The sequence below is a fragment of the Rhyacophila brunnea genome, unplaced genomic scaffold (assembly GCF_057557595.1).
Source record: "Rhyacophila brunnea isolate RB1 unplaced genomic scaffold, BYU_Rbru_1.0 scaffold_7, whole genome shotgun sequence".
NCBI classification, from domain to species: domain Eukaryota; kingdom Metazoa; phylum Arthropoda; class Insecta; order Trichoptera; family Rhyacophilidae; genus Rhyacophila; species Rhyacophila brunnea.
This window is the reverse complement of record NW_028233339.1, coordinates 33,857,798-33,870,252: the sequence shown is the minus strand read 5'-3', so window position 1 is coordinate 33,870,252 and position 12,455 is coordinate 33,857,798. Positions and strand designations below refer to the sequence as shown.

The 12,455-nt window shown below is 33.0% G+C and overlaps 1 protein-coding gene across 1 annotated transcript in view; it reads left to right on the top strand.

Moving 5' to 3' along the window:
* The window catches only part of LOC147064753 (uncharacterized), a 39,727-nt gene extending 30,555 nt beyond the window's left edge, over positions 1-9,172 (top strand). Inside the window, exons 3-4 of the mRNA XM_085957705.1 lie at positions 6,960-7,193; positions 9,015-9,172. Of these exons, the coding sequence (XP_085813831.1) occupies positions 6,960-7,193; positions 9,015-9,172 (392 nt within the window). The remainder of the gene's footprint in view (positions 1-6,959; positions 7,194-9,014) is intronic.
* The last annotated feature ends 3,283 nt before the right edge of the window (positions 9,173-12,455 follow it).

Sequence of the window (12,455 nt, the reverse complement as noted above, 5' to 3'; positions counted from 1 at the left end):
CAAACGTCAAAATGGATTTCGTAGAGGTTGCGTGCGTATTTGCCCTTCTTCTAAAACTGCGTCAAAAGAAACGAAAACGAAGATACTGGGTGCATCCAATAATAAGTACTAGAATAAGACTAATAAAAGGTCAATTCTACCAATCCTACGAAGATTTAAGAGCATACCCTCAGATTTTTTTTAAATACACTAGAATGTCTATTGACAGCTTTGATAAGTTAGGTACCACATATTATAACATCAAAACGTCATTCGTGAGTGTATCCCAAGATACTAAAAGCCATCCTTTACTTGGGATTCCCAAGTAAAGGATGGCTTTTAGTATCGTTAAGGTAACGCACTCAATGTAGTAGCTAGCAAGTAAATTCGCGCATAGCGACATTCGCACATATATAGGTAGACGTCACGCAATTTCCATTATGCGATATCACGTATCGGGAATTTATAGCAAGATGACCTTTATTGTAATGGCGTTAGAACAGTGTTTCTAGTGTCAATGTTCATTTGAGCGAACCCGTTCGAACAGAACCATTCGGCAGATCCGACAAAAAGCATGGGGAATTTATAGCAATATCACCTTTATTGTAATGGCGTTAGAACAGATTATGCCATTCGGCAGACCCGACAAAAAAGTGAGTGTCATTTTTTTCAAGGATGCTTCGTCCATATTAATGTCGTTTATGTGTGTGCATACCATACGCGTCACTTGTGTGTGCTTGTGTGAGTGTACTCAGCTGACGATGACTTCGTCCATATGGTGTGTGCTCTCATTAGTTGAAAGCGTAGCCCATACAGTCGCGGCCGATTCGGATCGGCGTAGAATTTTTAATCCGAACCCAGATTTTCAACTCAGCCGTTCACTCGATCGTCCATGCGCGGGTTGCATTACAATACTATGGTTCCAACTCCCTGATTGTTGTTCGTACTATAATTAATCGTTCATGCGCACTAGGCTTTAGATTACTATTTAGCATTAGTCAAAAAAGTTTGCATAATATACAAATATACATACCTATATATAATATATTTGATGTGATTTAGTGACGAAGCCCACCAGAAGCGGCGCTCGGTGCGCTCACTATGAAATATGCCCCCTTCCACCCGCGCATTACCCTTCACCGATGTAATAAGGGGCACGAGAAGCAAAAAATAATTATTATTATCAGCGTCTCTCATAACAAAGCAATAAAAATTATATTATGTTTCTAGGCAGCTTGTAATTCATATTCACGATGACGTAATTCTACTAGCGAAACATCGGACACCCAGCAACTAAACAATGAGTTTACTGTTATTAAATAATGCCTACTCGCCCGTCTATCGACAACGCGTCCAGAAGCGGATAAAATAAAACGGCGCGCGCCCCTTTTGCTTGCCGTGTTCAATGGACTTTGTCATATTTAACAACGTAGTATTTTCGTTAATTCGTCCCGCTGAGAAGCCAAACAACGTGTGAATCATGGGGCGAGCGGACACCTCCGTGTCTCCGTGTCTCGAGTGCTTCGTCAAAACCAGTGTGCGCTGCCATATTTGATTACGTTGTGTTTTCGATGATTCACATTGAATATGCGCGAGCGCCCCGCAAGCCCGATTCTATGTGCACAGCGCCTTAATCTAATTGGGATTGTTATTCTTCAATTGAAAAAATCTTAACTAATAATATTATTACCTGCAATACTCATATTCGCACAATCTTTTAAATAAAACATTTCGGGCATTTATAAATAATATAGTCTTCACCCATTGAAAAGATATTCTTTTAACCCTGTCGCACATATGAAACTATCTCGATTGCAACATGCCCATACATCAATACTGTCAGAAATGTTGAAATTCTCTTCGGCACACTGTGCTGATGCGACAGTGACGTCATGCGACTAACTGAAACAAATGGCTGACCGCGTAGAGCAGCATCTGCGCATACGTCACTGCAACATTTAATAATACTCGTATGTTTGAGTGAAATAATTAGTTGTATGAGACAGTAAGAATTTTTTCTACTAAAAATGTTGCATCGATTGAATTGGGTTACATGTGTTTTATGAATGACGAATCGACGATTTTGTATATGCAAACCGGCTTATGCCTACGAATTAGCCAGCTCTCAGATCAAAACTTGTCTCGCCTGCATCGTGTCGAATATGTCAATGTGACATCGATCACAAAATACACGTTGCCAAATGAAGCTGCACAGATTGGTCGAATGCGACTTTTTAGTTTGAAAAAAATATCTACTGTTGCAATGGATAAGTTGCATGCTTCTCGGGCTGCGAGTCGAAGTCGTCAAAACTAATACAAACACCTACGAATTGGTCATTTCTATACCGGCTTGCCGATCGCCGCATCAAAATATGTTTATGTTTCGAAGGTTACGTGCGACTGTCGCTAGGTAGATGTGCGCGGTCTTCATATGCACTACCGGATTGACGTTTTTGGAAGGTTTGATTTATGGCTATGCGGAAGACGAGGCGAGTTTAGATATAAGAGACGGCTTATATAGCCGACTGACAACTTACATTTTCATCTTCATAACTTTGCCATTAGAACGAACATTTCTGTATGCGTTTGATGAGTACTGTTATGTTTTTAGGGCAATCACTACAATTTTTGTATCATGAATTTAGTGATGGTCTAAAGATCCTAAAGCAACCAGATGACCGATGTGGTCTACTAGATTTCAAATCACTCAAGTTAAAACTCATCAATTGCGATACGCCAACATTTTTTGTGTGCCAGATAAACTTGATGCCAGAATCTGACATAGAAAGAGGTAATATTATTCATTATCTAAAGTTGTGATTATATTATGCTGCATGTCGTGTACTATCACGTGACGTCACAGTAAGCTGTTGCTACGGGAAAAGTGTGCATCGTGTTTCGTTTAGCAAACATATTAATTAAAAATAGTGAAATAGAGTGTTGTTAACTCTATCACTCCGGTTTAATTGCATTCAACTAGCAAACGGAGATGTAATTGATATTTTTTGCATATACATACATAATATCGTCTCTGTTCTGGCAGAACACACTAACTGGAAAATACTAGTTTTGAGTAATTATTTAACTTTGAAGTTGTTAAAATGTTTGAAATGGTCTATCATCTGAGTTTATTAAGTAATCGTAAAAAGGATGACGCCCACGGTGGCCGCGCGGCATAAGCGTTGGACTATCACGCCATGGATCCCAGGTTCGGATCCTGGATCTGGCAAGTACACATATTGTTTTTCAATTTGTGTGTGAGTCAGGGTATGGACCTAATAGGTTGAGCAAGTGGCTGACATCCATTTCCCGTAAAAAACAAAATCTGTTAATACAAACCTCTTCTCTGTGGAGGCCCATATGGTCCTATTAGGATCGGACATGGTCGAAAAAAAAAGGATGACTTTAAAATAAAGACTGTTTTTTTATTAAGAAGGTTTCCAGATGGTAAAGTTTAAAATAAGGAACATTTTAGTATAACTAAGTCAAAATGTCATTATTTCGAATTAGTGTCTTCTGCCAGAACAGTGACGATATGATGGAAAAGTCTGTACATAATCAAAATCAATAATTACAAGATAAAAAGAACTATTTATATACCACGTTTTTAAATTTTTTGTTGAATCATAATATGATTCAATAATATATTATAATAAACTTGACAATTCTTTAAAAACTTTTTATTGTACTTGATAGAAATACTGAATAAATATTATAGTATACAGAATGTCATTTTGACATTTCATATTGATTTCCATAGTAACGCACGTATATATTAATAATTTAGTTGCCCACTTAGCAACCAATAATAATGCGTAGTAAATATTACTTTTAATGAATTTTTTCCGAAGCATACAAAACAGAATTAACTGAAAATGAATTCAATTCTGCTGAAAGATGGCCAAAAGTATTAAAAGAATGCATTGTCGTTGTGTTCTGATATATTCTAAAAGTTTTAAATGTCTAGCTAGTCGGGAAGTTAGTTAAAAATCTTGGACAAACAAGAAAAAAATTGTACTGCACAAGAAAAAATCTGTCCGGACAAACAAGAATACGAGCTAATATAAACGTGGTAAAAAAGTAAAATTGGATGATCCGACTTTGACACTAACAGTTCCAATTTAATTATTTAAAAATATTGATGGCTTATTGATACTTTTGGTTTGTATTGTTGAGCTTATACTTCTATGAATTAACAAATAGTCTGATTTTATTTTCAGCATGTCCTTTCGTGCGAGAAAATAAATATCCGTGGATGACCGGACAACCAAATAATTGGGGCTATGAAAATTGTGCCGCTCAGAGTTATGGTAAAATTTATATATTATTAACATTTTATTTCGCATGTATCACATTACGTTTTGTAATGTACCTACTGGTTTTATATAGATGTTTGGTTAGGAGATGAAACAAGAAACCGGAGGGTAGGTTGATCTGACTCCCAAATGAATAACTCCGAATTTGGTGGGTGAATGAAATGAACCCTGGTTTTATTAACTCCTTCCAAATAAATATTAATTTAATATTACAGATAAGTTTACAGATTATAATTTAGCCGAGTGAAATCACGATTATGCGTTCTGATGGATTTACGAGATTAACCGGGCGAAGCGGATGATAACCTTACAGTTCAACCTTTAATAACGGAAAGACTATGTTGTTTTCTTCTACTGAGTGTTTTATATTGATTCGATAAATAGATAATGCTGCTATCAACTACTTGAATATTTTTGATAATCGTGCTTATGCAGTTTATTGTTCAATGCATGATTCGTTTCGTAAATAATTGATTTTAATTTCAACAATTATGCAGTTTTAATGGTTGAGCAAGATTGATTATCATGCAAACAACTTTTGTGCATATCATGGTAAACTTACATAGCATTATTTTTTAGTTTACGATATTATTGATTAATTGAATTATTATACTATTTTGCTAAATTAGCTTTCTGTTGAATTTTGAATGACTCACATAAATTGCTTGTTTTGCAATTTTAACAATATTATGTTGCAAGATACATTATAGTTATAAATTATTGGTTTCCTGCCAAGTCATGCTGGATGGTAGGGTATTCACCCTACAGATGCTTTTATAAAAGAAAATTATTCAACGTTGTCATTAGCGTGTAGGTACCAACAAATCACCTACTAGCTGCTGACGAATATGGAGGGAATCGGGAGAGAAGGGGTGTTTGTGTTAGGATGAACACTAATTTTTAAAAACTGTTTTTTTTGTGACGGTTACAAAGTTAAGTATAACTATATTTTATTTACATAATATAACGTGTAGGTACGTGTACGCGTTTATTACCCAACCAACATGTAAATGTTAAGGATAAGTACACGATGCAAACCACATCCTCTGAAGTCGCTCCAACCAGCCCATCGAGCCGTTCGACCTAGGTCAATTTTATTGCTTTCAAAAAATTTACGATGTCTTACTACGGTCGTGAAGATCTCTTATAATATAATGTTTGCCAGTTTAAGTAACTTTATTCTTGTATTACTTTTTATTTTTATATTTTATTTATTTTATGAATTTTAATTTTTTATTGGTTTCCGCACTCCTCTCTCTCATGGGCAATTTTATTAAAGAAATCGATTTAAATTCAGTCGAAGCACACTCGAATGCGTGGCGACTTTAGTCTTTGATAACTAATCCTGAGACATTACCAGGTATACTTATTATATATTACATAAAGTGATGATACTCGTAACTAAACGAAGGGCCTCGTGATATGCTTTATCAAAACGCAGTGTAGTATAGGGGGCTTGGTTTGGTGGGTTTATGTTTGTGGTGTAGTATAATATTATTATTTTATTCATTATCTCGTCCTTAAGGGTCACAGGACGTCTGACTTACAAGTTATTGTAGACTGTGGACTATTTCTTTCGGATTCCCATTGCCATTATAAATGTCAATATTTGCTACTGCTACATTTAACCGAAACGGACAATTATTAGTGCACCGTCATTAGATTAAAATATGTCGGAAAGAACATTCAGTTCCTTCTCCTAGTTTTCCTTTTGAATTTACTTTAATCACAAAGATTCATATTATGACTTTCTTCTGAAATTGTATTCTGTATGCGACAAAAATGATTCGCACATTATTATATTATAATGTCGTTGAGCCGACATTCGTTCGAAGTTCATTGAGCTGACATTCGACATCGTTAATACCTATTTATATTTAACTTCTGCTTTTCCTTACAAGACGTTTATATTATAAAATATTATGGTACAAGTCAGTTATGGGGAAGCCAGCGGCAAACACATTTTGAAAATAGCCGATATACTGGATTATTTGTTTGGTTGGGTTAGTTTATGTTAGGTTAAGTTAGGTTAGGTTAGGTTTTCATTATTGTAATTCATGAATTATGGCCAAATCGGCGATGACAATTAGCGCGGTTCCCGCCTGGCTTCCCCATAACCGATTTGTACAAATATCATTTGCCCTTTTAATTAATATAATAATATATGGAATGACATCTAATTATAAACCCGGGAGGTTTATTAAAATAGTGAAATAACAAATTAAAAATATATAATTAGTTTACTTGTACTTACTCCACGAAATATTAATTTAGATCTTAAACGGTTATGTGCTGGTGGACATTTTCAATTGGTCTTACAAATCAAAATATACGTCACGATAAAACAGATCTTGGGTATATCAGCTACCATCATCATCATCATCATCAGCCTGAATCTATCCACTGCTAGATGAAGCCCTCTCCAAGAAGTTTTCTCGCTCATGTGCATTGCGTTCCCACGTACTTCCGCAGAACTTTATCATTTCATCGATCCAGCGGCCTCTAGGTCTACCCTGCGGACGTTTTGTACCTCTTGGATACTACCACTGGATGACTTAATTTGTCCAACTATACTTATATTAATTGTGTGTAATATGTATGTAATATAATATTAGGTTCAACTGTCCTTTTTTTCTGTTTTCGATCTAGATTTTTTCAAACCAGCCCTATTAAGGAGCGTCTATAAAATTCACTTGAATGGTAAAAACTGGGCATTCGCACGTACGATATGCGATGCTGAAGGAGGATATTTAGCAATCATCGATAATGATGAAGAACATCAGCTTTTGGTGGATTTGACCAATACTCCTGAAAATAATGTACCCTATTCAGAAAGTTCCACCATTTGGCTTGGATACCACGCCTACTACACAAAAGGAGAATTCGTAACAGTTATGGGTAATTATGATAAAACTGATAAATTAAAAGGACTTATCGTCACCATACTATTAAAACCTCGTAAGTATGTTTGAGTAGAATGTTAAGGGGAAGGAAAATACGTAATAAAAACAATATTTTAAACACCTCTCAAAACGATGAATCTGCTGACACTGGTAGTGAAATACGAGGTTTTAATTCCATGTTTGAAACCACGAGACTTCGAGTTTCAAAATTTATCGATAGATGGACAGCATATTAGTCTAGAGAACCGAGGTTTTGATATGATTTTAAATGTTTTTTCTTTAAATTTTGTCGAACAAAATTAATTTTTCCATAATATAGTACCTGCGAGTTCTTAATAGTAAGGTGACGCTATGTTAAACCTGAGAGAATTCCATAATCTTTTAGTCGTATGTAGTGTATATTAATTTTATTATACTGTTTATATAAAGATGTTAAAAATTATAGAAAATGACAAGAATATCAATACACAATAATTGAGCCACTGATCAGTGTGTTATATTATTTGAATTATTATCGTATAAAAATATTTTTTCATTCAATAACTTATACTTACACGAGTTTTAAAAAATGTAGCATTTTTTTTATTGAAAATAATAACTCAGAATACTGCATAAATATAGTTAGGTACTTACATATTAGAAAACAATCATAATAACTTTAGGCACCTACGTCTAAGTAAAAAAATCTGTGTGTGTGTACTTATGTACGCGCGTTAGAAATTATACTTCTTTGGCGTAACAAAATAAAATAATGGCACACCGCGTTAGTCAAAATTCACATCAACTAAAAATATTCAAACAGTTAGAAAATAGTTTTCACATAAACTAAATATGTAATCCCAAACAAAAGTAACGTACCTATCACACTTAAAAATATTAAGTTTAGTTTTGACTGCTAATCACATATAAAAAGGAGTAGGTACAATTCACAACGCGAAAGAATAATTTTCACCAAGAAAAATAATCCATACTCCTTATTCTATGGTCAGTATGGTCGGCTATGATCACATCATTGCGCGGGACGTCATGTTTCAGATCTGTCAAATAATAAAGTATGATATAAAATAGAATTGACGTTTTAATAGCCCCATATCAATAAAAACTAGAATAAACGAGGGCCGCTTATTGGAGTGCCGCTGGTTTATTTCTCGACACTTTAACTTATATCACTAAATAAATTATTTAATTATTTCTCGTTGTTTTTATTTTATTTAGGCCAATAAAAATAATAAATTCGTTGCCTAAGCAACGGAACAATTCTAAACTATATTATTATGCTGTATGATCGTCACGATTGCATTATCATACTGTGGCGTAAAGGCACTGCGTTCGGCTAATAACCGAACAATGTTGGTTCGAATCCAATCAAGTGCGATTTTTTTCGTGTGAAAAAATAAATTATGTGTTACATGTCACACGCCAAAAATATACTCTGATCTGATTTTCCAAATGCGCCTAAAGAAGTATAACTGTTATTGTGGTCTTGAATCAGTATATTAACTATATCTAACAAGTTGGTACTTACTTACATTCATATTCTTTCTTATCCTTGCTGTCTATGAATTAATAAAAGAAGGTTATTATTGTTAATACCTACTTATCTTGAATTAAAGTCGAAATTTGATAAAAAATATCTCGGATGTATAATTATTATTGTTAGTTAATTTTAGAGCCATTTGATTCATTGGTAAAGCACATTGATCGGAATCCGATAGATGCCAGTTTTATACGAGACACTAAAATTCCTGAAGATAAATTACACAGGGTTGAAAGTTGATAGTAATTATGAAAGATTTCCATTTTTCTTCATTTGCAGATAAAGAGCTTCCATACGGCAATCTGATGGGTGATGATAAAAAACATTGTGGAGCAATGGATGAATTGGGTAATTTAAAAGCAGTGGACTGCACCATAGCTGCAAGATTTATATGCGAAAAAAAAGTATTTGTGGATGCGGATTGTCAAGATTATTAAATAAATGCTATCATTCTCTATAGAAATATAATTAAAATGTTTGATTGTTAAATAGTGGTGAGGAAAAACAATAAAAAAAATATTATGTAGCCAATTTGACTCGAAAAAATATTTAGTTAGTTTCATTATTCTTTATTATATAATATTTTATCGCAATTATATTAATTTAGCGGGTCCCGTTGTTAAGGGGGAACATGCTCAGCGTAGGTCAAAATGGAGCTTTTGTTCTATTTTCAAAGCATGATCCTGGACATGCCTTAAACGTTGTAGATAATCTATTTATATAATTTTGAAGCCTAATAATCCTTTATATTTATTTTAAACATTTGATGACTGCATAAAGTATTTTTATTACATAAAATAGTATTCTTTTAAACCTCTCGCTCTAATGTTTTAGAATATAGTCATATTTCAGTACATAAATAATATGCAGTGGTGTTAAGATTTTTTACGTTTATTAATTTTTAAACGCATTTATAAAACCATCAGTATAATTTATATCGAAATTATTATAGTGAAATATTTACGATAAAAAATTATATTGATAATCTCTGTGATCCCAAATTTGACAAGAATTGGGGATTTTATTATTCAAAAAATGGGCAAGATTAACACATTTGAAGATAATTCTAAAGATACTAATTATAAGCTATGTTTTTGACCATTAAAGTGTGATAAACATCCCACGATTAATGATTGTTATATAATAATTATTGACCTAAGAATAAGGTAGTGTTTTTTTGAAATACGCCATTTCTTTTGGCATTCCCAAGAGGTTAAGCTACAACATACGGCCGTAGCCATAAATTGACAAACAATAATTGAAGTAGGGAGTAAAATGATGTTAACGCGCGTGTTTGAACATGTACCGTTTAAAAAAATCGGTTAGCTTCATGAAAATTATATAAATCGATTATCTACAACGTTTAAGGTATGTCCAGGATCATGCTTTGAAAATAGAAAAAAAGCTCCATTTTGACCCACGCTGAGCACGTTCGCCCTTAAGGTGATACTTAAGTGAAACGGCAAATAATTTTCAACTATTGGCGCGACGAAATTTTGGACTCGCTAGCACTCGGAGACCGAACGCCGAGGTGTGAATACGTCAATTTGTTTCGTGATGGCGACGGGTTATTAATTTTTAAATTGTGTAAAGATGACTAAAAACGTTACCCATTTACTTTAAAAAGAAAACATGCCAATGAATATACATAATATTATTATTGTTACTAATTAACCTTAAGGAACGATACCCGCTTTAGGAGGTGACCAGGAGTTGAAATGAAAGTCGGATTGGTGGTTGCTCCAATGAATAGAGGAGCGAGTTTTTATTACAGCGTAAACAGTCGATACACGAGTTATTGATGAGTTATTATATACTGACAAGGCCTGAGGTTGTTGACCACTATATATAAAAATATAAAAAAAAAAAAAAATTCGACTATGTCCTATCCTAATAAGACCATATATTATGGGCCTCCACGGAGTGGAGTTTTGTTTTAACAGCTTTTGTTTTTACGAGAAATGGATGTCAGTCACTTTCTCAACCTATTAGGTCCATCCATACTCTGAATCAAACACAAATTGAAAAACAATAGATATGTGTATTTGTCAGACTCAGGATTCGTACCTGAGACCCACGACACTATAGGCCGACGCTTAAGCCGCGCAATGTAATAAATATAACATGGAATATGGTAAAATATTAATACTATTATTTATAATATTATAATGTTTTAATACACCGAAATTAATTAAATTTAAAATAGTGTTTACCTACATATTATGTACTTTTACTAACAGTACCAAAATTTTAAATAAATATACTCACCTATAATGCAGTTGTGCCTATCTTTCCGGATTATAGTTATTGCATAGTAAATTGTACCAATACTGAATACCTAAAGTGACCGAGAATTCTCGAGAAATTAAGTAATCTTATGTCACTTTTCTCAAATTTTTTTTTTATGAAATTTCGATATTCTCGTTTGTGGAAAAACTATTAATAAAATTATCGTGAAATTGAGAGTTTTTGAAAATTGAATTTACCGACGAGATGTAGCCATTGCCTATGATAAAACTATTAACAAATCTAATCATAGCTTATAATCAGTATCTTTAGAATTATCTTAAAATGTGTAAATTTTGCCCATTTCTTGAATAATAAAATGCCTAATTCTTGTCAAATTTGGGATCACAGAGATTATCAATATATTTTTTTATCGTAAATATTTCTCTATAATCATGTCGACATAAATGTTACTAATAGTTTTATAAATGCGCTTAAAAATTAATGAATATAAGAAATCTTAACACCACTTCACATGGACGTACTGAAATATGACTATATTCTAAAACATTAGAGCGAGGGGTTAAAAAGAATACTATTTTATGTAATAAAAATACTTTATGCAGTCATCAAATGTTTAAAATATATATATAAAGGATAATAAGGCTTCAAAATTATATAAATAGATTATCTACAACGTTTAAGGAATGTCCAGGGTTGTGCTCTGAAAATAGCATAAAATCCTCATTTTGACGTACGCTGAGCAAGGCCCCAAAGAATATCCCAACTCATAGTTTTTCATTAAAAGAGGGAAAGTTGTAAGCTTTTTTAATAAATCCATTGTCTCTATGTTTCAATTCAAACATATAACATTTGAATTTTACTCAGCTTCTAGAAACTCACGGCTAAATCAGTCGTAAAATCACAAATCCACTTCTTCTACATAAACTAAATCTCAGAACATGATTTTCACTTCATACAGACTACATCAATATATTATATAATTTTATTTTCTCATCATATTTACTGTCATAAAACGATACTGTTAAATTCTCAAATTCACAAAGAAATTTCATGTAATTTATAAAAAAGTGTTTTTTTTAAATGTTCAGATCGGGTTATTCAGTATACTTATATAAATAAAATTTTGTAGCGTAATCTGAAGGCGTTTACATGGGAAATATGTATTCCTTGAAAAAATAATGAGCTAAGCCGTTTAAATCATAACGGAACATTAATTGAATTTGTTAAATTTTACATTATTGGCTTTAGAGATATTATTTTATTGTGAATGAATTAAGGCTGATTTTATATTGAAATGGAATTCTAACCAGAATTCGTATGGAAGAACTGTACAAAAGGGAAAAAAAATAGTAAACATTGCAATTATCCCCCATTTAAAAACTCCTCAAACATTAATAAACCCTAGTATAAAAACCATCGGTGGATTCAATTAAATTTGATAAAAATGAATTAATAAAATGAGAAAAAAAT